Here is a 25,949-nt window from a genome sequence, read left to right as displayed (position 1 = left end):
ACCTGGAAAAGTGAGATGTAATGCACTTGGAAAGGGCTAACAAGGCAAGGGATTACACTATGAATGGTAGGACCCTGGAAAGTACTGAAGGCCAAATGGACCTTGTTGTGCATATCCATAGATCCCTGAAGGTAGCAGGGCAGGTAGATAAGGTGGTTAAGAAGGCATTTGGGATACTTGCCTTTATTAACTGAGGCATGGAATACAAGAGCAAGGAGGTTATACTGGAGCTGTATCAAATGTTGGTTAGGCCACAGCTGGAAGTACATGTGTAGTTCTGGTCACCACATTATAGGAAGGATGTGATTGCACTGGAAAGATTCTTCTGCACCAGAAGATACTTACCAGGATGCTGCCTGGGCTGGAGGGTCTGAGCTATGAGGAAAGATTGGATAGGCTGAGCTTGTTTTCTTTGGAGCAGTGAATGGAGAGAGGGTACCTGATAGAGGTGTATAAGATTATAAGGGGCATAGATAGGGTGGATAGGAAGACACTTTTTCCATTAGTAGAGGGGTCAATAACCAGGGGGCAAAGATTTAAGGTAAGAGGTAGAAGTCTAAGAGGGAGTTGAGGAGGAATATTTTATCACCCAGAAGGTGGTGGGAGTCTGGAACTCACTGCCTAAAATGGTGAATGAGTCAGAAATTCTCGTAACATTTAAGAAGTATTTAAATATTCACTTGCATTGCCATAGCCTCCAGGGCTATGGGCCAAGTGCTGGAAAATGGGATTAATGTAGTCAGATCTTTGTTGACTGGTGTGGATACGATGGGTCGAATGGCCTCTTTCTGTGGGCATCTATGAGTCTATGTGTCACCACATAAATGAGCACTACACATCAGAATTTTGCAGCATATGAGTTCAAGTACTATTCCAGCATGCAAACTAACAGAATTTGAGAAGATGATCTAAAGTGATACTGTAGTGTGGTAATGGAAGAGTGCTTCACAATCAGTGATGCTGTCCTTTGTATAAAACATTAAACCAAGGCTGTTCAGATGCCTGTTTAAGATTCATTGGAAGTATCTAAAAAAGAGCCGCAAAAAATAAACTAGATCAATTCACCTCATTGTTGTCTGTAAAAATTTGCTATGCACAACTTGGTTGCCATGTTTGACACTATATTTCAACATTAATTTGTGTGAAGCATTTGAGAAATGTGAAAAAGCATGCAAATTTAGTTTTTCTCTCACAGTCTTATAACCCTATCTCCTATGAGATATATGAGAAACATATAAGATCCTGACAGAGCTCAATAGAGTTGATACCAGGAGGATGTTTCTTCTTGTTGGGAGACTAAAATTAGGGGTCACAGTTTAAGAATAAGGGCCTTTAGAACATAAGAAATAGGAACAGGAGTAGACCATTTGGCTCCTTGCGCCTGCTCCACGATTCAGTAAGGTCATGGCTGATCTTCCTGTGTTTCGATTTCCACATTCCCATCTAACCCCCATAACCTTTGATTCCCTTGCCTAACAAGAATCTAACTACCACTGCCTTAAAAACATTCAATGACCCTGCCTCCACCACCTTCTGAGGCAAAGAATTCCAAAGTCGCACAACTCTCTGATAGAAAAAATTTCTCCTCATCTCTATCCTAAAAGGGCGAGACCCAATTTTAAAACAGTGGCGCCAGGTTCTGGGCTCACCCACAAGAGGAAAATCCTTTCAATGTCCACCTTGTCAAGGCCACTCAGGATCTTGTATACTTCAATCAAATCACCCCTCACTCTTCTAAACAAGCCCAGTCTATCCAAACTTTTCCTCATAAGACAAACCACTCATTCCAGGTATCTAGTGAACCTCCTTTGAACCACCACTAATGCATTTACATCCTTCCTTAAATAGGGAGGCCAAAACTACACGCAGTATTCAAGGTGCGATCTCACCAATGGCCTATATAACTGAAGCATGCCATCCTTACTTTTATGTTCAATCCCTCTCATAATAAAGGATAGCATTCCATTAGCCTTCTTAATTACTTGCTGTACCTGCATACTAACTTTTTGTGACTCTCGTACTAGAACACCTAGATCTCTCTGCACCTCAGAATTATGCAGCCGTTCTGTATTTAAGTAGTACTCTGCTTTTTTGTCCTTCATGCCAAAGTGAACAACTTCACATTTTCCCACATTAAACTCCATTTGCCAGATCATTGTCCACTCACTCACCCTATCTATATCTGCAACCTCCTCATGTCTTCTTCACAACATACTTTCCTACCTATCTTTGTGTCATCTGCAAATTTAGCTACCATGTCTTCACTCCCCTCATCTAAGTCACAGATGTAAATCATAAAAAGTTGAGGCCCCAGTGCAGACTCCTGCGGGACTGCATTGGTCATATCCTGCCAATCAGAAAAAGACCCATTTATGCATACTCCCTGCTTTGTGCCAGCCAGCCAATCATCTAGTCATGCTAATATGTTACCCAATACACCATGTACTTTTATTTTCCATAATAATCTTTGATATGGCACCTTAACAAATGCCTTCTGAAAATCAAGTACAGTACGTCTACAGGTTCCACTTCATCCATTGTGCATGTTACTCCTTCAAAAAACTCCAATAAATTGGTTAAGCATGATTTTCCTTTCACAAAACCATGCTGACTCTGCCCTATTGTCTTGAGCTCTTCTAAGTGCTTAGCTTTAACCCCCTTAATGATCGATTCTAACAACTTCCCCACAGCAGATATGAAGCTAACTGTCGTATAGTTTCCTGTTTTCTGCCTCCCTCCCTTCTTGACTAGAGGGGTTATATTTGCTACTTTCCAATCTGATGGAACCTTTCCAGAATCTAGTGAGTTTTGGAAAATTAACACCAGTGCATCGACTACCTCATTAGCCATTTCTTTTAAGACCCTAGGATGTAGTCCATCGGGACCCGGAGACTTGCCAGCCCACAGCTCCACCAATATGCTCAGTAGCATTTCCCTAGTGATTTCAATTTCACCAAGTTCCTTTCTCCCGCTCATCTGATTTGCAGCTATTACCTAATGTTTTTTGTATCCTCTACAGTGAGCACAGAAGCAAAATATTTGTTCATTTCTTCCACCATTTCCTTATTATCTACTATTAACTCCCCACTGTCACTGTCTAGAGGACCAATAACCACTTTACTTACTCTTTTCCTTTTTAAATACCTATAGAAACTCTTGCTATCCATTTTTACATTTCTAGCTAGCTTCCTCTCATACCCTATTTTCTTTCTCCTGATAAACCCCCCTTTTAGTTATTTTCTGCCGTTCTTTATATTCTGTCCAATCATCTGACCTGTCACTCATCTTTGTGGAATTGTATGCCTTTTCCTTAATTTTGATGCTTTCTTTAACATCTTTAGTTAACCACAGATGGTGGGTCCTCCCCTTAAAATTTTTCTTTATGGCAGGAATATACTTATTCTGAAAACTCTGAAATATCCCCATAAATGTCTGCCACTGCTTCTCTATTGATTTATCCTCTAGCCTAATTTCCCAGTTCACTTCAGCTACCTCAGCTTTCATCCCCACCTAGTTGCCCTTGTTTAAGTTTAAGATACTAGTCTTAGATCTGCTCTTCTTCCTTTCAAAATGGATGTAAAATTCAATCATATTTTGGTGGCTGCTACCTAGGGATGCCTTTACTCTGAGGTCATTAATTAATCCTGTCATGTTACACAATACCGAGTCTAATATAACCTGCTCTCTGGTTAGTTCCAGAGCATGCTGCTCTAAGAAACTATCTCAAAAGCATCCTAAGAACTCCTCATCCAGGCTACGACTGCCAATCTGATTTTTCCAGTTTATGTGTAGATTAAAATCACCAACCCTTGGTGATTGCCATCCCTTTATCACAAGCATGCAATATTTTCTCTTGAATACTTTGTCCTATACTGTGGCTATTGTTAGGGGGCCGGTAGACCACTCCCATTAATGACTTTTTTCACCTACTATTCCTCATCTCCACCCAAAATGATTCTACATCCTGATCTCCTGAACCAAGATCATCTCTAACTATTGCACCAGTACCATCTTTGATTAAAAGTGCTTTCCCTCCACTTTTTCCTAGCTTCCTATTTTTCTTGAATGTCATGTGCCCTTTAATATGAAGGACCTAATCTTTGTCGTCCTGCAGCCACATCGCCGTAATTGCTATCAGATCATATTTGTTTACTTCAATGTGGGTCACCAATTCATTTACTTTTTTATGAATGCTGCGTGTAGTCAGATAGAAAGCCTTTAGTTTTGTCTTTTTGTTACCTTTGTAACATCTGGTCTTGATTGTTGATGTATTCTTAGGCTTTTTCTCTCTGTCCCTTCCTGCCATTCTCTCATCCTCATTTCTCATATTACTTCTTTGCTCTCCTGTCTTGACTCTACACCTTGAATTGCTACCTCTACCCAAACTTGATCCTTCACCCCTCTTGTTTAGTTTAAAGCTCTCTCTACTTACTCAGTTTTGTGATTTGTGAGGATACTCATCCCAGCACAGTTCAGTTGTAAACCGGCCGAATGGTACAGCCTCCACTTTCCCCACTACTGATGCCAGTGCACCACAAACCGAAACCCATTTCTCCCACACCAGTCTTTGAACCACTTATTCTTCTCTCTAATCTTATTTGACATATGCCAATTTGCACATGGCTCAGGTAATAATCCGGAGATTATTACCTTTGAGGTTCTGCTTCTTAATTTGGTACCTAGCTCCTCATACTGACATTGCAGAACCTCTTTCTTAATTCTGTCTATATCATTGGTGACTACATGGACCACGACAACTGGATCCTCCCCCTCCCACTGCAAGTTCCTCTCCATCCCTGAGCTGATGCCCTGAACCCTGTCATTGGGCAGACAACACAGCCATCTGGACTCTTGCTCTGCTGCTGAGAACATTGTCAATCCCCCTCACTATACTATCCCCTACTATTATTACATTCCTTTTCGCTCCCCTGACTTGAATGGCTTACTGTACTACAGTGTCATGACCAGCCAGCTCATCCACCTTGCAGACTTCACTTTCATCCACACAGGCTGTGAGCACCTCAAACCTGTTTGACAATTGCAAAGTCTGAGGCTCCTCCACTACTCCCTGCTCGGTCCCATTACCTGCCTCACTGACAGTCACATCCTCCTGTCCCTCACTGCTGACCAAAACAGGTGACACTATTCTAAGAGGTGTGACTGTCTTATGGAACAAAGTATCCAGCTATTTTTCTCTCTCCCTTATGTTGTGCAGTTAACATTTCTTCTTCTAGATCAATAATCCTGAAACGGAGATTGGAGAAATCTTTTCTCTCAGATGGTAGTTCTTATGTAGAATTCTCTTCCCCAGAAAGCAGTGGAGGCTGTGTCATTGAATTTATTCAAGGTTGAGTTAGATAGATTTTTGATAGACAAGAGAGTTGAGGGTTATGGGGGAGAAGATGGAAACGTGGAGGTGAGACCACAATCAGATTAGCCATGATCATATCGCTTGGCAGAGCAGGCTCGAAGGGCCAAATGGCTTACTCCTGCTCCTAAGTTCTATGTTCCTATTCACATTCCCATTAAATATAACTCACCGCCTCTTTTAAGCACAGCTTTCCAATGGGAGCACAGTATTGATGAACTTGCTCCTTTATTCCCTGAACACTTTATCGAAAAGTTCCCTGATCCAACGCAATCAGCCAGAAGGCAAAGTCGAAGAAAGCATGGGTTCAGGAATCAGGGCAACAGTGTTCATGTGCCAGTATGAGTATCAGTAGCTGCACAGAATCAGTAACTTTACCCTTTTTTTTCCTATAAGTTTAATTGACAAGGTGACATTATTGTGATTAAGTGCAAGGTACTGAAGACAACCACCTCAAGCCTATTGGTACTATCAACATTCTACAGTGAATTCAGAGTTTCAAGTCCAACATTAACATGCAGAATGATTTAATGAATTCAGTTTAAACATAATACATTATGTTGAGATGGTTACATGCCCTAGTTTTGCCAAATGGAATATTAAATTTAAATAATTAAAACTTATTGCCTCATAAGTTTAATCATCATATATGGATTTGTAGTGGCATAAATCCAGTGGATGTGGTGAGAAAACAAATGGAGAACTGCTACTCTACTGCTCATGGCCCTGTCACCAGCAGTCTCCATCTAGTCTCCATCACTTGTGTTTTCTGTCAGAATAGACAACAATGTAGAATGTGGCTGCCCTATTGCGGGGATTTCTTGTCATTTATACCATAGCAACGTCTAACATCTAGGATTACTACAGTGGTGGTGGGAGCTAGGTGTCTAAAAGAAATAAAATGGCTGCTATAGCTTTTTTTTTCAAAGGGTGATCAGTACATTGGTGGTATTGAGCAATGAATAAATAAATCATGGGGCAGGGTTTTCCCAGCGGGGGGGGCGGGGCCCGCTCGCCAACGCGTAAAATGACGCACTGTGATGTCAGGCGGAACTCCCGACATGACTGCACCCATTTAAATTTTCAGGTAGATGGGGACTCAGCAAAATCAGCTACGCGCCCGCCGACCTGTCAGTGGCCAATTGAGGCCATTGACAGAGTCATTTAGCTAATTAATGGACCTGCCCGTCCAACTTTAAGTTGGTGGGCAGGCCAGGAACCCCGGCGGTAATTAGAATAAGCATGAAACCTCATCCACGGGTGGGATGAGGTTTCATGTAAGTTTTTAAAAATTTTTATTGAAGTTTTTTAAAAATTATGGACATGTCCCAACTCATTTGACAGTGTGACATGAGGAGACATGTCAGAATTTTTTTTTTCTATTTTTAATATTTGTGACAGAACAGCCGATCTCCCTGAGGCAGCGCTTAGCCTCAGGGAGATGAGTGTGCTCTTTCGTGCGTATGTGCGAAAGAGCGCACTCTCAGGTTTCGGGATTTCCTGCGCCCACACAGGGAGTGCACAGCGCTTCTGTGCAGACGTCACACTGGGCCGGCCTTAATTGACCCGCTCACATAAAATGGCGCAGCAGGGGCGCCAATCAGAGGCGCGCCTGTGCGTGCCCGCAATTCAACTTCGCCCCCGTCGGGGGGAAAATCCTGCCATGGAGTAAGCCAGAAATGCTGTCAGCCACATTATGCTATTATGAGTGTCCAACAGCCTTCCTTCTCCCAAGGCACCCTCTTCAATACAATATTTAAAGTATCTTGACCCCAAAAATATAATGAGTTAAGGGACAGCCAAAACTATCCCCCACCCACCTTGGTCACCCCGCCCTAGTGAAGTAGAAGCATGGAAAATGCCACCTCAGGTTATATAAAGCGTACATATGCTTTCATGCAGAAGGTGCTTCATAAAAATTATAGTAAGTCTGTATCTTTCCAATCATCACATCAGTGACTGAGCTGTATTATGTTGATATGCCCAGTTTTGTAACCATGAATTTACTGTTTTATTTATATATTGCACAGTGGTAGCACATTTTACAGCCACAAGAATTATAAAGATACCAAAGCACTATATAAATTATGGGGATGCTAACACAACATTTTGTATATTGAAGTATCGGTTTGAGCAAATGTGCAAAAGTAAGAAATTTTATGAGGTCCATCCACTGACGTTTCAGGAAAAACATAATGGGGAGAGTTTTCTCCCCGTCAGGTGGGCGGTTCAGGGGCGGTCGCAGGTGGGCACGTAGCCAATCGCCACCTGCGATCGTCTGCGCGCCGCCATTTTGTGTGGGCAGCCCAATTAAGACCCGCTCAGCGTGACGCGAACCCGGAAGTGCTTAGCGCCATGGGGAGGGGGGAGTGTCAGGGCCTGCAGCTCCCAGAGCTGCCTCGTAGGTTAATTTAAGAATAAAATTTTGCAAAAAAATTTTTTTGAAGTATTCAGACATGTCCCCCTCATGGGACAGTGCCTGTGGATGAGGTTCCATGAAAAATGCAAAGGCCACCTGGGCTATTTGCCTGCCCGCCAACTTTAAGGTTGGACAGGCAGCCCTGTTAATCATTTCAATTGGTATTTAAATGGCCTTAGTTGGCCTTTGACAGTTTGGCGGGCGCACAGCCGACTCCGGTGTGCACCCGCAGAACTGAAGATTGGAATGAGGCGCGGTGATGCCGGGATGCACGCCTGACAACACCGCACAGCATCTTATGCGTCGGCAAGCGGGGCCCGCCCCCACACGCCAACCAGAAGATTCAGGCCATTGGGTGGGATTTTCCACACCAGCCCGCCGCCAGGATCATTCAGTCCTGTCACAAGTTATTGGACTTTTGGCTAGGGCGCCGCCTCACCCGCAGCAGGTCCCACCCACAACAGGGCTGGAAAATCCCGGCCAGTGTGTTATAAATGAGGATTATTGCAAGGAGCAAACACAAATAAATGATAGAATGTCAAATTTGCTTATAATGAGTCTCTACTAAGTTTCAATTTTCTCTTGACTTAATCATCACACTTTTGGGACTTAGTAGAGACTCATTATAACCACACTTGGAGTACTGTGAACAGTCGGTCTCCATCTTATAAAAGGGATATAGTGACACTGGAGTGGGCACAGAATAAGTTATATGAATAATACCAGAATTGAGAGTAAAGATTGAACAGGCTGGGGCTCCTTTCGATAGAAAAGAGAAGTTTGAGGGGTGACCTAATAACGATCTTTAAGATAATGAAAGGATTTGATCGAGATGTTTCCATTTGCAAAAGAGACCAGAACTAGGGGCGTAAGTATAAGCTAGCCATGAATATGTCAAAAGGGAACTCAGGGGAAACTTCTTTATCCAGAGAGTGGTTAGAATGTGGAACTTAGCACCACAAGCAGTAGTTGAGGCATTTAGTGTACATGTATTTAAGGGGAGGTTGGATAAACACAGCGGGCAGGAATTTTTGCTCGGCAGGCATGCGCGCCCGATGTTTCGGTCAGCGGGTGTGCACCAGAGTCAGCAGCGCGCCCGCCAACAATTAAAGGGTCTGTTAAGGCCATTAAATAATCAATTAAGGTGAAGTTTTGCTTTACCTAATGGTTGCCGGGCAGGCGAAAAGGCCAAGCAGCCTTTGCATTTTTTATGAAACTCATCCACGGGCAGGATGAGCTTTCTGAAAGCAAATAAAAATAAAATAAAAGTTTTTCAGTTGAATTAATAACATCTCCCTGCTCATGTGACAGTCACATGAAGGGACATGTTTTATTGCATTTTTATTTTCTTTATTATTTTTTGTTTTATCTCTCCACCTCCCTGACGCAGTTGCGTGCCTCAGGGAGGTTATGCAGCGCTCACTCGCGCGCATACACGAAGTTCAGGCTCGGCCTGCTCGCCCTCCTCCCTCCCCACACACAGACAGCGCTCAGCACGAGATCGCAGTGCGGTGCCGGTTGAGGGCAGCGGTTGGCTTCCCGACCACCCCCACCAAGCCCACCCACCAAGGGCAAAATTCTGCCCATGAGGAAGAAAGGAGAATGGAAGGATATGCTGAAGAAAGTTAGATGGAGAAAGGTGGGAGGAAGCTTGTGTGGAGCATAAGCACCAGCATGGGCCAATGGAGCTGACCAGCCTGTTTCTGTGCAGTTATCACGTTATAATACTTTGTATGTAATGTATCCAAATCCATTATGCAAAAATAACAGCCATTAAATTTTTACATAATATGACTGAGAATGTTAATTTTCCTTCTTTCCCAATAAAGGTATTTCCTTGACATACATTTTATTTTTCAGTGTATTTTCTATTGATTAACAACAACAACTTGTATTTATACAGCACCTTTAAAATAGTAAAACATCCCAAGGCACTTCACAGGATCATTACCAAACAAAATTTGACACTGAAGTGCATAAAGGAGATATTAGGGCAAATAATGGCCAATGACGTAGGTTTTAAGGAGAAGTAGGGAGACAGAGAAGTTTAGGGAAAGAATCCCAGAGCTTGGGGCCTGGACAGCTGAAGGCATAGAGCCACCAGTGGTGAAGCAATTAAAATCAGGGATGCACAAAAGGCCAGAATTAGAAGAACACAGATACAACAGGGGGTTGTAGCATTGGAGGAGGTTTATGAAATTAACCATGTCATTCTGATTAGTGTGTTTGTTTTTATTTAAAGCATTGTCTTTGACTTTCATTCTGTTTTCCGACACACTCTTATGGTAACGAATGCCTTCCTTCACTTGTGATTTTGCTTATGTAGCCCAAAGCCAACACTTGAAGAAGTACAGTCCTGGGGTCAGTCTTTCGACAAGTTAATGAAAAGTCCTGCTGGAAGAAATGCATTCAGAGAATTTTTACGAACAGAATACAGTGAGGAGAATATGCTGTTCTGGCTAGCCTGTGAGGACTTAAAGAAAGAAGACAACAAAAATCTTGTTGAGGAGAAAGCAAGATTAATATACGAGGATTATATATCCATTCTTTCACCTAAAGAGGTGAGTTTATATTGCAATAGATATTTTTGGGGTCATTGAACAAAGTATAGCAACAATAGAGCCCAGCCCTATTCAGAACACTTTGTTCCATCGTTAAACCATATATATTACCATTATTATGCCAAAATGTGACTTGATGAATAGGCAATTTAGTGACAACACTCTAGTAACGCAAAGGGAGCATAATTTTCAATTTTCCCCTAGAAAAGTGCATCACAGCTGAAAAGGACACAATAAGAGTGGGAATAGATCACATCTAGCTTTGGGGAATTGTGGCAATATAGATCATCAATGAGCTTTAACCAGAGAAGGAACTGTAACAGGGCCAAAATCAAAATAGTGTGAATGATCATAAACTGAAAAAAAAACTAACAGAGATGACTACAGGTAAGCGGTGCATCTATTTATAATGTAGGTAATGAAAACTACTGTTCTTGGCTTTGGCAGTGAGGTGCTAATTGACTGAAATGCAGTGTCAACCAGCCTGTACATTGTGACTCAGTCTTTGCTCAACTGCTCAATATGATCAATGATCAGCCACATGCTCAGAAGAGCTGGAGTGCGAGGTTGTAGCACCATGTCTGGTTTTGCAATTTGATTATTGCTGGTCCCTTTTATTTTCTGAAATTTGTGATTTTTGCAAGTTCTATATGTCTGGTTTCTGGGGCAAGTGCTGAGGATCAGAAGGCTGGGGCAGATTCTGGAAAGTACTGACCACTTATGTCTGTATACAATCTTAGAACCTATAATCCAGTTCACCAATTAATATTCATCGTGGTTTCTTTTTAAATGAGGGTGTGAGGAAGGAAGGAAGGAGTTTTTTATAATCTCCAGACAGCTAATCCCTTAAAACTCAACTGATGTAGAATCTTTCTACAGAAGATCAACAGGGTAATGGTCTAACAATAATTTAAACCACTCTGTTCCAGAAACCAAGCTTATCCAAAAAATTAATTCTGAAGGAGGTTTAATTCAAATACCCAAATTTAGAAACAAAAGATATCCAATTCTTACTGAATCATTCTTAATTCAAAAGGTACCATTGTTGTGAACATTAAAGTCAGACCATTAAAGGACCAGGAAGCCTTAATGGGGAATTGTTAGCGAGTGAATAGATTGTTAATATTTTTAATGCTCTATCAAATCATTTGTTAATTGGTTTTAAAAGAAAATGGAATTACTTTTCTGCCCTTTCAACCTGGGTAGAATTAGTTGGCTAATTAGAATAAATTGGCTGCTGCTGTACCTTCATTTCCCACCTAGTTTCTCAGCTAGACCACGGATATAGTATAGATATGACAGAAATCATTGATGTATCCATTGCTGCAAGGGGGCTGCAAGGGGATGATAAGTTATCGGGGTAGGCAGGATGCAGGTTTGAGGTTACTATCAGATCAGCCGTGATCTTATTGAATGGCAGAGCAGGCGCGAGGGGCCGAATGGCCGACTCCTGCTCCTTGTTCGTATGACCCAGTGACAAAATGGAGAGAGGCTCACAGGTTGTGTTGCCGGCATACTAGCGCAATTGTTTAAAAAGTTGAAGATAACAAAATGTCATTTTTAAAATGAAGGTATACAAAAATATTTTAAACTGTAAAATAAAAACTGCTGTTTCTAACTACACAACACTTGTGACTGGTCATTTGATAAAACTGGAAATTGCAGATAACATTACTCACAGTTTTACCTATTTAAGTAAGAAACATTATTCTTATTTCTTTATGTGAGCAATTTGGGAACATGATAGAAAAAACAGGATTCCCTGGATCACACTTACACATAAATCATGCCAAAATTAAACCACTCTATGCCGAAATGTCAAATTAGTACTTCTCACATTCTATTTTCCCATATCTGCCATATTCTTAAAATTAAATACATTTTATTTATGTTTTGCTCTATTTCTAAGCTGTCCTTTGTTATAAATATTGCTCTGCAATTGGAATAATGGAGATGCTTCCACAGGGTGAATTTGGATCAGTTTTCTGTTCCTTTTGAGGGCCGAAACAAAGAGCACTCGACGGACAGGTAGAGCTGGGGTTCAGCTAGACAGAGGGTGGTGATGGTATATGGGGACTGGTTGTCCCACTCTTCAAGTGGAAGCAAAAGACCCATAGGCCTGAGCTACCTATCTTATTGGAAGATATGTTGAACCTCTGATTCAGTCATACTCATGCCTCTTCCTTGATCTATCTCTTGATGACTGTGTTGGTGCTGCTCCCTGCTCTTGTTCAGAGAATTTCATTCACTATGCTTCAAATTTCTACCCATCCCTTCCCTTTATGTGGCCCACCTCTGACTCTTCCCTTCCAGGACTTTTCTCTTCCTATAACTAGCACTGAACTTTTCACAGACATCTATCCTACACCTACCCACATTTACTTGGTTTAGATTCCTGGATTGGTTACTTAATTGGTCCACTTAAAATAGTGGCAGGGCCCGCTTCTCAGCTCCCTGCCCACCAGAGATAGGATCAGGCCCACCCACCTGGCAGGCAGAAAATTCTGCCCAGTGTTTCCGAGGGGTAATGGATTGGAGATTAGGATGGAGACCCTCCATTGGAACATAGTACTGTCGAGGCAGCCCATAACCTCGACGTCAACCTGCTTTTTCCTTCGGTTAAGATTTCTAAATACTATTCCATTTGGACTGCTTCCGCTGTTTCCATTTCAGACCTGCTTTATCCTTCAGCTATTCACATATCATCTACGTCTCTTAATTGCCTTTAATTTTGCTCATTAACTCCTTCTTAACATTTCATATCAATATAATTTCAGCTATTTAATCATCTTCTGTTTCTTTTAAAGCACGTCACAGGTCTTTCTACACTTCTTTACGATCTTGTGGATGCCAATGTGGGTGTCTTTGTCCCTTAATCTGCTTTTTCTTCTGTTCCTTTTTATATGCTGTTCATCTTCATTGTTTTCCAATCTCGATAAGATAGATGAAATATTAACTTACCTATTTCCGCCAGAGAAATTGGTTGATCTGCTTCCAGCTTTTTCTGTTATTGTTTCAGATTTCCAGCTTTTTTGCTTTTTGTTCTTTTGCCAATATGCAAATAATCTGTCCGTATATAAGCCAATGTTAAAAACAACAGGCTAAAAGGAACAACCTCAGCGTAGGTATTCAGTTTAAAAATAAAGGGCTGGATTTTCATGCAGCTGTGGAGACTTCATGAAGCTGACAAAATGAGGGCCAGGACCCGATTCCAGGATTCCCGACCCTATTCCCAGCATCCCAAATTTTCACCAGTGTGGGTTAAGGGTGCGGATTGGTGCAGGTTGAGAGCCCGCACCCTGCACTCCTGAACTAGGAGGGCCTTTTAAACAACCTGCCTCAGCACTCAGCACTCCCTATAGCTGCCTCTGAACTCTTTCCGGGGATAATGGCCCCAAATCCAGTCAGCACCTGTTCCCCCACCCCAAACCCCCAGATTTTGCCCTCAGATGGCGGGTGGGCCCCACCGGCTCAGCGGCGGCCGGCCAGCCGAACCCCGCCACTGAAACGGGGCCTGCTGCCATTTTGAGTGGGCGGGCCAATTAAGACCCGTCCAGCGGCATCCCCGACGGGAAGCGCTATGTGCTTCCTATTCGGGGGGTGGGGGTGGGGTGGGGGGTGGAGGGATTCCCCATCTGTCAAAGTGCACTCTTTCACGCATGCAATTGGCCATTGACAGGTCGGCGGGTGGACAGCTGATTTCGCTGTCCACCCACCTTAATAAAAATTTAAATGGACTGGGATGACTTCGGGGGTTCCTCCCAAAGTCATCCGGCATCATTTTCCCCTCGGCAACCGGGTCCCGCCCCCAAATCGCCGAGGGGAATATCCTGGCCACTGTCTTTGCTGCACTTTCTCCAAGCTAGGAAATTACCCACCTCCCAGATGAACATCCAGTCCCAAGTTGTTACAAAGAACTTGCACTGCACGTCAATGTAAACACATTTTTCTAATAGTTGACTTTTCTTTAAAGCAACATGCTGAAAAAATTAGTAAAGCTGTCATGTGGGTGTTACTGAATACACCTTTAAGAACTGAATTAACTTCAGCATCTATAGAGACAGTCATTAACATGGCGCTTCAGTGACCATGGGAAAAATTTTCAGGTTGGCGAGCGAGGGCGGGGCCTGCTCGCCAACGCATAAAATAATGCGTGGTGACGTGGGATGTGCGTCCCAACGTCACCGTGCGTCGGTTTAGATTGTCAAATCGGCTGTGCGCCGAGCTGTCAAAGGCCTATTAAGGCCATTAAAAAAGTGATTAAAATTGTTAAGAATGCTGCCCGTCTAACCTTAAGGTTGGCAGGCAGGCGAAGAGCCCAGGCGGCCTTCACATTGTTCATGAAACTTCATCAAAGGGCGGGATGAGGCTTCATGAAGGGTTTATTAAATAAATAAAAAATTTTGAAAAAAATTAATGGTCATGTTCCAGCTCATGTGACAGCTTTACATGAGGGGATATGTCCTTAAAATTTTTTTTAACTTTCTTCAATGTTTCATAAGTGAAAGTAATCTCCCTGAGGCACCTCGGTCCCTCAGGGAGATTTCTGCGCTCTTTCACGTGCATGTGCAAAACAGCACAGGCCCTGGCTCAGGCAATCCTCGCCTGTCTGCACACAGAGCGCTCAGCACTTCCGGGTGCCCGTCACGCTGGGTGGGTCTTAATTAGCCTGCCCACATAAAATGGCAGCGCGGCACTGATCAGGGGCGCCGATCGGGTTCACGCGCGCCCCTGCACAACCCCTCCAACGGGGGGAAATTTCTGCCCCATGTCATTGGACTGTTTGTGTTAATTCAACTTTTTCATACTGCTGTGTGCAGCAAACCATTAAAGCCAGTACTCTATTTGTCATTAGGAAACACCAGTAAAACAACATATTCAAAAAGATGACAGGAATACACCAAAACAACACATTAGCCTGAATTTTGCTGTTAGAATAACAGTGAGGCCATCAATGCTCACCATTATTAAAATGTAACTCAGACAGCAACTGCAAAGTTAAACATGGAAATCCAGAGGTTGCTGTCTGAGTTGTCTTGCTCCTCCACAAGCTTCACTGCATCAGTATCTCACCAACAGATTTGGCATTCAAATACATGAAGAGCATAAATTTGTGGTACTTATTCACTAGTTACCACTAAACATGCCAGAAAAACTTATTGTCCATTCAAATATAGGTGAATTGTCAATGGCTTTCTATGTCTTAATTACTACAAAACAGCTTCTCTGGTGCTGAAAATTTACTTTTATAGGTATGGAATCTCATTTTTTAAGATTTTAATTATTGTTTCATATTTAAAATAATAAAATTTTATTTTTAATTTTCCTTTCTGTCTCCTCTCCCTCAATCCCAACTTTGTTTTCCTCTCTATATTGCTTTCCACCTGTGATTTCACATTGAATTAATGGGGCAAATTTCTCCCTGTTGGGAGCAGGTGCGGGCGGGCGCAGAGCTGATCGCCGCCCGTGATCAGCTGCGCGGCGCCATTTTATTTGGACGGGCCGATTCAGGCCTATCCAGCGTGACACGCGCCCGGTAGTGCTCAGCGCTACTTGTGCAGGCGGGGGGAGGAGGGAGATTCGGGGCCTGCGCTCTTTTGCGCATGCGCTTGAAAGAGTGCAGCAATTTCCCTGAGGCAAGGAGCTGCCTCAGGGAGATTAATTTCATTATGAATTATTGAAAAAAAGAAAAAAAAATATTCAGATGTGCCCCCTCATGTGACAGTGTCACATGAGCTGGGACATGTTTATGAATTTTGAAAAAAAACTTTATTTCAACAATAAATCCTTCATGAAACCTCATCCTGCCCATAGATGAGGTTTCATGATAAATGCAAAGGCTGCCTGGGCTCTTCGCCTGCCCACCAACCTTATGGTTGGACGGGCAGCTCTGACAAGTGCTTTAATTAGTTCATTAATGGCCTTAACAAGCCTTTGGCAGTTCGGCAGGTGCGCAGCCAACTCTGGTGTGCATCCGTCGAACTAAAGATCAGAATGATGCACGGTGACGTTGGGACACATGCCCGATTCTGCCCAATTATTCTAAGGTGCATTTCCTGGTTTAGATTCAGCATGCCTCTGTAAGGTTTCTTCAATCTGCTTGGTGAAGAGACATGAGGCTTGTTTGCCTAGCACCACTCAAAGCAACAAAATGCCAATTCCCTAAGGGTGGACAACACCACAGGCCATTACCTACATGGCCCATGTGGCATTCTTCAGTGATATCAACGAGGAAACCTGCTAGGTCCACACACTTAATCGCCTGCAGCACAGTCTACCCCACAGGGAATTCACATAGAGTGCATTGTGCCACTTGAAGTGGTGCTATGTAAATTTATTTTTCCCTTATGTTGTTAGCTTATTATTTCCACACTGGTTCCAAATCGCCTGTAAAGGGCACTGCACTGTATTAGTCCCCCAATGACCATAAATTGCTAATCAAAAACCCACAAAAGATTTGTGGGCAGCTATAAGTGTTTGTTCATTGCTGACTGTAAAATCCAGGCCATATCATATACTGGTATTATTTACTGGGTTCTACATTGTTGAATTTATCTTTGTTCAATTCTAAAGCACCTCCCAGAATAATCACAAGCTTGAAACAAAACAAACTACAATCTAATGAGTTATTAAACAACGTAGGTTGTTTATATTTAGAGATTTGTCATCTGGGTGTGAATGCAACCACAAGATCAGTCATGCCCATGGTATTACCTGAAGACTACACAGTCTTTCTGTATAAAAGTGTAAATTAGATTATTTCATAGAAATAGTAAAATTGATAGATATAGGGAACGTGAAGTAGCTGCAGGTAGAGAAGTTGCTGGAATTTGAGAATTGGATAGATATAGAAAAAGGGAATTAGACGAATTGGTAGAAATAGAGAAATTGATATATAGAGAGACAGAGAGAACTAACTAGAGACAGGGGAATTGCAAAAGGGGGATGACTAGTTTTTTTTTCAGTAATTACAGAAAGGTGCTCTCAAGGTTTTACTGGATCAGGAGCTGAATTTAAGGAATGCCTGATTGTAAGTAATGCACCATTTTCATATATTCCCAAAACTCAGTTCAATTAAAGTATATATCATACATACCATGCCTGGATCACTCATCCAGTTGGACAAAAAGGACATTATGGGGATAGCCTCCCACCTAAGAGCATTGAAGAGGAGCTATGTGACCTTTCTAATGAAGCTGTACAAGGTCATCAAGAGCTGCAGCAAGAAAATCAGTACCTCTAAAATTGAAGAAAGGATTTATATATTTAATTATATTCAAAAATGCTGACCTGATCAAGAGCATACTAAATAAGATATATATCCAAGCCACTCAAGGGAGAATGATAAAATGCCAATTTAAAGAGAAGACAAGAATTATGGTATGCTCCAGATAAGAAATTTACCTTTCTTCTCTATCTCTTATATTTCATGTCACATGGTTAAAGGCAGTAGTGTCTCAGCAGGCAGGAAGAATTATTTTTGAAGTGCAAAGGTCTGGTGCTAGTATAGCTCTAGAAGCTTCACATCCTACAACTGGGAACTAGAGGGCAACATTCCAGGCTGTCAGTAGTACTTAAGGCTAGGCTGGTAAGGTGTTCTCTTCATGACCTTTTCTGGGCCAGCTATGGCCTTCATAGCTTGTCTATTCTTCCTTATCTTTACCCAACTTGATGCCATAAAAGAGCAAATTCATTCAATCTGGAGATTTGTGCAGTTTATAGTTAAGTTCAGGAATATGATGTCACTGTGGCTGCATCAATTTTCTGTATTGTTAGAGTTAGTCTACATTTGTGGGCAGACTGTAGCATTCTCTGCATGGGTCTCAATTTTCTTACTTATATATACTCTGCACTTGACATCTAGTGATACCAATTTTCAAGCTAGATTGCAACCTAAACCTTTTATCCTCCAGGCACATTTCTTAGCTTATTGAATCTAGGAATGTTGATTCTTTCTCAGATTTGTGAGTGTCTTTCTGGTCATTACTCAATGGAAGATAAATATCTAAATATATTTCCAAAGTTTAAGTACAACTGCTCTAGTCATACAATTATCAAGGGAAGCTCAAAGAGAAACTGACCCTGCTTGTAGATGGCATCAGAAAAACTGAAATGATTTGTATTGGCAAGTGCAAAGGTTTGAAATATCATCTTTTCCCAGAAGAATTCTGTGGATTAATTTTTGTATTGCATCCATCAAATAAAATAAAGCATTTAGTTTCTGGTCTAGTGCTTATAGTGCTGTTTCCTTGTTTATGTTGTGGGAGAGGAGTTCCCAAATGAACACCCAAGAGCAAGTACTTTAATTGGAATGGATAAGGGGTTTTATTCCCATGTGGAGAGAAAAAATTGTAACTGTCTCAACGCTTCTAATGCAGGTACAAATAACTCAGAATTCTTCAATGATGATACCTGGATAATTCGCCATATAAATGTAAGGTTTTCAAGTACTCATAGCGTGTTGACTTTCAGAGTTATTTTATGGCTATATTTCATGGTTTATGGCTGTACTCTTCCATGTTGTTAGTCCAAGAATGAGAAATGGAATCATAGAACGGCATAGATATCACCAAACCACTTCTGGGTTTTATAGAGGCAGTAAAGATCTTGAAACACCAAGAAAGAACATGGTTTTTCAGAATACAACAGAAAGCAGTCCTAGACTAAGCGTTTAATTATTATCCAGACACTGCTGCAAAACATAATCGTAAATGAGGTGAGAGTGGAAGGACTGGTCCTCAAATAATTAAGATATCTTATTTTCCCTTAGTTTTGACTGTAATCAAAAAGCTTATTATATCTGCATTTTTTCCTCAGTGGCCTACATTTGATCCCAGTCCTCAGTATACTGTATTTAAATCTCTCCATGCTAGTTTATCCTATCTCCACAATTTCCTCCTGTCCTGTAAGCCCTCCCAAACTCACCATTATCCTGACAAAACCTTCTGCACACACACTTCACCCCCAACCTTTGACCCATTAGTGTTGCAAAGTTTTCATCCACTTCAGTCTTATTTTTTAGAAACTAATCTATAAATCTCTTCACCCCAGATCTTTTTCTTCATCTCTGTCACCCATCGAATCTTCTTCCTGGTTGGGCAACTAATTGGAGCGCTAGGTTTTTTTTATATTACTAGTAAATAAATGCCAATTGTTGAGGTCATGTATGCAAGTCTTTTATTGCTTGAAGGAGGGTCCCCAAGGTTTAATAGATTTAACTTATTGAACAAATATTTTTGCTCTAATAAAGAGCAACAGCCAGCGATTTGAGCTATTTGTTTCACCTTTTTTAATCAGGGTGTGCAGGAGTTGCCAGAAGTTGAGAGTGTTACAGCCAGTCCCCAGACAAGGTTCCCCTGATTTGTTATGATTCCAGACGAGGTGCCCCAAATTATTATGCTCCCGGTTGAGGAGGGAATTGGCTCCTCTTCTTGATTCAACCCCCTTGGTTTTTCACAACAAGGTTAATTTAAAATGGTTCCCTCCCATTATGGATACCTTTTCCCAGTCCAAACGTTTCTATGTTTTAATATGAGCCAATTTAACCAGCTTACTTGAGTCAAAGAAAGAGCGATTTTCTTAGTTACTAAAATGCAAGAAAAAAATAATTAAAATGCAACACACATGCACAGAGATTAGAAATGAGAAGTGAGTCCAGAAATAAAGATTTAAAAAAGGTATATGAATCAGTCTTTTGGGTTGTCTGTGAGGAGTAGATGGCAAAACGTTGCAGCCATTAAGTTGGGTGATTCTGGTAGCGCTGACTTTGGCAGTTGAGTAGTGGGTTTGGAGATTCTTGGTTATGCAGGTTAGCTGAAAGGAGTTGTCCTGTTTCCTTTTCGAATGTGGCTTTGCTGACTTGTGATTTGCCTCCAGCAATCAGAGAGAAAGGACTTTTTTTGCCTACAAGCGCAGGGATACCTAGTTGATGTTTTTCAACTGTGACCTTCATAGCACCCTTGCACACCAGGCCTGGAACATCAAAACTAGCATTACAGAACTGGGGTTGCAGTTGGCCGTTTAACCCCTTTTCTTGTGTATTCCTGGAAGTGGGGAAAAAATATGTCTTTTGCCCAGATCTGTTTTTTCAACTCACATCATGTCAACAGTCTGGGATATATCTCACAGGAGATGGTTTCTGCTAAGATGATAATCAGCCTCCATTATCTCTGCAACCCCAGGAGATTACAGTTCAGTTTTTGGATTGCATCTTTTCCTTTAAAGTGTCTCTGTCTGAAGTAGGCCTTGACGCCCTTTTAGGTGTGACATTCCGTTCTCTGGACCAGTTGGTCAAGTGTAACCCACTTAGGAATTTTCCAGCAAGTGGTTATTTTACAGCCTCAGCCAGTTTTTGCTTGTATGTCCTTTTTTTAAAAAAAAATGCATCTTACTTAAAAGTTCAATATGTCCGTAAGTCCGCTGTCATGACAAGAGGTAGGAACCTAAAGCAACAGTAAGTTTTCTACAGCCTTTACAAAACTGAGCATATGGATCTACCCTGAAACAAGCTTTTAATCAGGCCTATCAATGATTTCTACCACATAGTTGATACTTATACAGATCAAAACAAATGCAGAGTCATACAATTTCTGTTATGTTATATGTTTAGCCACACTGCTAGGAAATTTTCAGGAAAATGTTTTTGCAGCAATGAAATGGAAGCATATTCTGTAATCCAATATCTCAACATTTAATATGAATACCACATTATACACTGAAATAGCTGATTCTTATTTTGTATTATTCTAAATCTAGGTTAGCCTTGATTCCAGAGTGCGTGAGGTCATCAACAGAAACATGCTTGAACCTACTCCTCACACATTTGATGATGCACAGCTTCAGATTTATACGTTAATGCACAGAGACTCTTACCCGAGATTCATGAACTCTGCAGTCTACAAAACCCTGCTTCAATCCTTAACTGATACATCATCAGAACCTTAAGACTTTCCAGCTATGTTTCTGAAAATGAAATTTGGAAATGTCTGTGGGCTGTAACTGTTCACAGGGACATTGGAGCTACACGATCTTCACCAGAAAGTAATACTCAGGCATATTTTACTAAGGATTTTAATGTCTATCTGCAGAGGGTTCTGAACACAGGCCAAAACACAGCTTCAGATCAACGCAGCAAGGTTTCTCCAAAGGATGACTGATGAAATGTTAGTCATTTTAAAGCCTGTAGTTGTATTTTTTACATAAAATAGTAATAAGATGTACTCAAAGACAAGAGTTTGATAGCGGAAGTGCCTTGATATTCCTCTAGTGACATCCTCACCTGAGCTACATATGCTATGATACAGTTTAAAATTCTTCTACCATTCCGTACTATGATAACAATGCCATCACCACAATCAGCATTATTTCGGGCGGTACTTCCACTTGTCTTGGAGTATATGTACTTGATATATGTAAACACAGTGCTGATGGAAACAAAATGGATCAACTTCAAGTATCTAAGCCAATGGTTTGGAAAAATACTGCCTATAAGACATATTCTGTTGTAAGACTTCTATTATTTTAATATCAGAGTTTTGCTTAAAATGCAATTTTTAGTTACAATTTGTGAATGTTTATAAAACTTAATTTTAAAGAATTTATCACCAATTTTATTTTGCAAATGGAAAACGGACAAAGTGTGGGCATTTCAATTCTTTTAAAAAAATAAAGCACAATCATTTTAATTGATAGTTGTAAATGATTTGTCTTTTGTACACAATGTAATTAATATCCTTTAAGAATTTATACTGTACATGGTACAGATATTCTACACCTTAACCTGGGAGAAAAATTGGTATTGGTCTCCTTGTTCTGCTAGAAGTCAAAAGGCCACTCTCAATGCGGTATTGATAAAATCTTAAGGACATGCATCACCTTCCCCTCCAGTTTTAGTAAGCTATGTGGAGCCAAATTTGAGGATGCAATGGGGGAAAATGCATATAATGCATTTGTGGTACACTATTATATTCAAATCAATTGTTTTTACCCTTTGAACAATAAGCGACTTGTGATTTGCAATTTTGAATATGGTTTCTTAAAATCACATCTATGTATTTAACATTCTGTCACACTCACAGATTAAAGGCCAAAAATAAAATATATTACTCCTACAGGTCAAATAATTGACAAGATTCATTCTGCATCATACACAGTTTTGTATACTGACAACAGACAGAAAACCCAATTTAAAAGATAAATTCACAGCTAAAAGATTGATAAAAAGTGTAGTTAAGTAATATTTAGTGAAAAGAACCTCCACTAAAGGGGTTACAAGGCCAAAGAGAAGTCTTTACAAGGCATAAAATAAATTGTTCAGCATAAAAAATGTTATACATAATGTGATACTGTTTATATTTAGCTGTTGCTTGCCTTAAATGTTACAATTGCAATCATAGCAACTGTTGCCTAATTAATGTGCTTGACCTCTAAAAACATCACCATGTATTTATCCATGAGCTTTCCTGCAGCAGTAATCTGGCAAATGCCAGTATATTTTTCTTCACTTTATGTCCTTGTTAACACATTGCAGCTGCAAAATTCACCTCTTATAGTGCCTATTTTTCAGCACTATAGGTGCTGTTTGGTGTGCAGAATGGCCACGTGCAGACTTCTGGTGCAGCTGATGCTGGATGCCATTTTAGTGAGGGAATTAGTGTGGTCATTAGGAGCATGCACCAGAAGTATGCAGAGTAGATGGTCTTATAACATTGATTTGACTATAGCAAGGCCCTTTTTTGTCAGGTGTACAGCCACTGAACAGTGGACTCATGCCATCATGCAATAACCATTTGAGTTAATCTAATTTTGCAACTATTGGTGCTCATAACTGATTTCAATTTAGTAGTCTTAAATCTGTATTTTAATTTGTTGTGCATTGAATTATAAAGTGAGGTGCTAAACAACATAGGATTGAGAAAATGTTTAAATTATGGGCTAATGGATTTGATTAGCAAAGAGCATGGAAGGAGCTGGCTGGAAATCACACATTGCGATTTCCATGCCCATCTTTAGGCTTTATCCAATTTTTCCCTGTGCAAATCGTATTGCTAAACATAAAAACAAACTCAACATTAACCATTGAAATAGTTTTCATGTTAAATGTTTTCTGCAGCTTCCACAATAAGAATGAGCTTTCATTAACATCTGGAAAAGTTATTGTCTGTAAACCTATAAAGCTGACGAGGTAAAAGGGAAGAATTTGAATCACAGCATTTATTAATTCACAGTATTCTCTGAATAAAATATTTTTGAATGCCATCTGGCTACATTTTTGACTGCCAAATATGATTGCTGCTGGAGTGGCTAGAAGATTAACTCAATATGTGATCATCTTACCCCTTAGATCAAGATAAATCCTGATTTCACTACATTTTTAAAATGTTATGGCTAACAGAGCAGGATCTGGATATTCAAATATCACCACTTTACTGCCCATTCATTTGGGTTGGTATTTGCAATCACAAAGCAGAATCACAGAATAAAATGCAAGTTTATGACTGCATATTTAAAGAAGTTTGTTGCACTGACGACATGGCACAAGCTTCAAAATTTACTTGCTCTTTGCTGATCAAAGCAAATGTTTTCTCAATCGTATTTCTGTTTTAGCATCTTACTTTATAATTTCAATCCAGAACAAATTAAACACAGATTTGGTCTTTAAAATTGAAGTCAGTTATAAACAATCAATTATATTAACTCAAATGTTTTTCTTTCACTTCAAATACTAATTTTTAACAGCCCAATGAATAATTCCAATTATCCAATGGGGATATCACAAGGATATCCTTAGGTATCACAAGGAACCATTTAAGAGGTTGGATTTCAGGGAATCCCCATCCATGCCATTTATAAATTGCATCTTTTGCAACTGCTCAGTTAATTTCAAATGAGATGGTGGGAAAGGTAGGATTTAAGTTAACAGCTCAGTAAGTAACTACCTCTACATCTTTATCCTCCTTTGCAGTTCTGAAGAATAAACATTTAAAGTAAGCAAAAAGTTCTATTAAAAATAAGGAATGGTAGTTATTCTCCGTATATTACTGCATACTAACACAGCAACACTGTTCTTCGGTTGGATCAAGGTTGTATCCATTACCTCTGTATCAAACTGAATCATTCTCCAATAGCTAAATATAAACAATGGTGTTCAGCTACAAAAGTAATTGATCTCAATATTAGCCTATGAGATTGCTACAAATACTTAATCCTCACAGGATATCTGTTACATGATATCAACGAAGAGATGAATCTCATAATCTAATCATCAGGCTAATGGGCATGGGTGTTGTAATGTGTCATTAACCCAAACCTGTTAGATGTAATATAGGCATCATGCCATCTTCATGCTGCCTGCTTGGTTACATGATTTCTTTGAGCAGCTAGTGTGAAAAACACTTGATAAGTTTCACATATCTATAGGTATTGTCACAAAACTATAATATTCTTCATAATATTATTGTAGGCTTGTGAGTGTGGATGGTTTTGTCAATGTGACTGATTTAATGGAATTAGAGTCAGATAGACTGCAAGGTTGAAATTATCAAAAGAGTTAGGTATAAAGCAGACTTTTGAAATGGAGATGGACAAGCGAGGATAAGGGTTCCACAGATAAGGTGTGAATGAAATTTGCATTTTTAGATAAGGGAAGGGGTTGTTTGATTTTCAAAGGGATGGAAGGATGTCTACAACTAACAAACAAGATAAATAGGGCAAGGTTATTAGGTTTATTTTTCCCAAAAGGAAAGAGGCGATATTGACAACATGAAAGATTTTTATATTATCGGAAAAGTAAATTTCTGAAGACATTTGGAACAATGGGATTTTACACATTAAAGAGAAACATATATAAAGAAGGGTGGAAGGCTATGTGGTGTGTGGCCATGTAACAGCTTGAAAGGTGCACAGTGTAAAACAGCCTTGGAGAAAAGCCTCTAGCCACTTTTGCAGAAGTCTGTTGTGTCCAGTAACAAAAGTTGCATTAAAAAGCCTTTGGAATTCCATTGTCAAGTGGGTGGGTGCATATGGTATCCTTGCTAGATTGTCTATTTAAATTTAATATCTATTTTGGACTGTTGCCTTAAAGGGGATGCATTGTTGGGAGTCAGGTTAATTAAGAATTTTGGGATTTGTTATAATATTAAGTAACTAATCTTATGTATGTATTTGAATTCTTTTCTTTTGTTAATAAATAATTTAATTTAATTTTTTAACATCTCTAAAGCTGTTAGTGGACTCACTACTTCTGAATTCAGTGAACAAATCTTCTCGGAATAAATACAAATTGCAAGACCATTGTGATAATGTGGCCAAGATTCCCTAGTGGATTTGGTCTGCCTGGCACATATCACCTGCCACATCATAACAATGGCTCAAAGCCAACACTTGTTAGCACGACTTAAAGAGGAGATGCATTCTGTGGTGGAGCAGATGCTGGGCGACTTGTGGGAGCTGAATCTGACCTAGGAATGACATGAGATCGACATGAGATTGGGAAAGCACAGGCACCCAGGTTTTCTGATGCCACATTGGATGTCTTGGCAAAGGAGATGGAAAAGAAATGTCCTGTATCTTCAGGGAGGCAGGAGGCCTCCAGACAGATGTT

At 40.5% G+C, this 25,949-nt stretch overlaps 1 protein-coding gene across 1 annotated transcript in view; it reads left to right on the top strand.

Moving 5' to 3' along the window:
- LOC121278817 (regulator of G-protein signaling 20-like) overlaps positions 1 to 21,292 on the top strand; it is an 81,882-nt gene extending 60,590 nt beyond the window's left edge. Inside the window, exons 3-4 of the mRNA XM_041189271.1 lie at positions 10,114 to 10,348; positions 21,104 to 21,292. Coding sequence (XP_041045205.1) covers positions 10,114 to 10,348; positions 21,104 to 21,292 — 424 coding nt within the window. The remainder of the gene's footprint in view (positions 1 to 10,113; positions 10,349 to 21,103) is intronic.
- Positions 21,293 to 25,949: the final 4,657 nt, after the last annotated feature.

Source organism: Carcharodon carcharias, chromosome 6 (genome assembly GCF_017639515.1).
Source record: "Carcharodon carcharias isolate sCarCar2 chromosome 6, sCarCar2.pri, whole genome shotgun sequence".
In the NCBI taxonomy this organism is placed as follows: domain Eukaryota; kingdom Metazoa; phylum Chordata; class Chondrichthyes; order Lamniformes; family Lamnidae; genus Carcharodon; species Carcharodon carcharias.
Note: the sequence above shows the minus strand (reverse complement) of the source record. Positions and strands in the feature narration are given on the sequence as shown.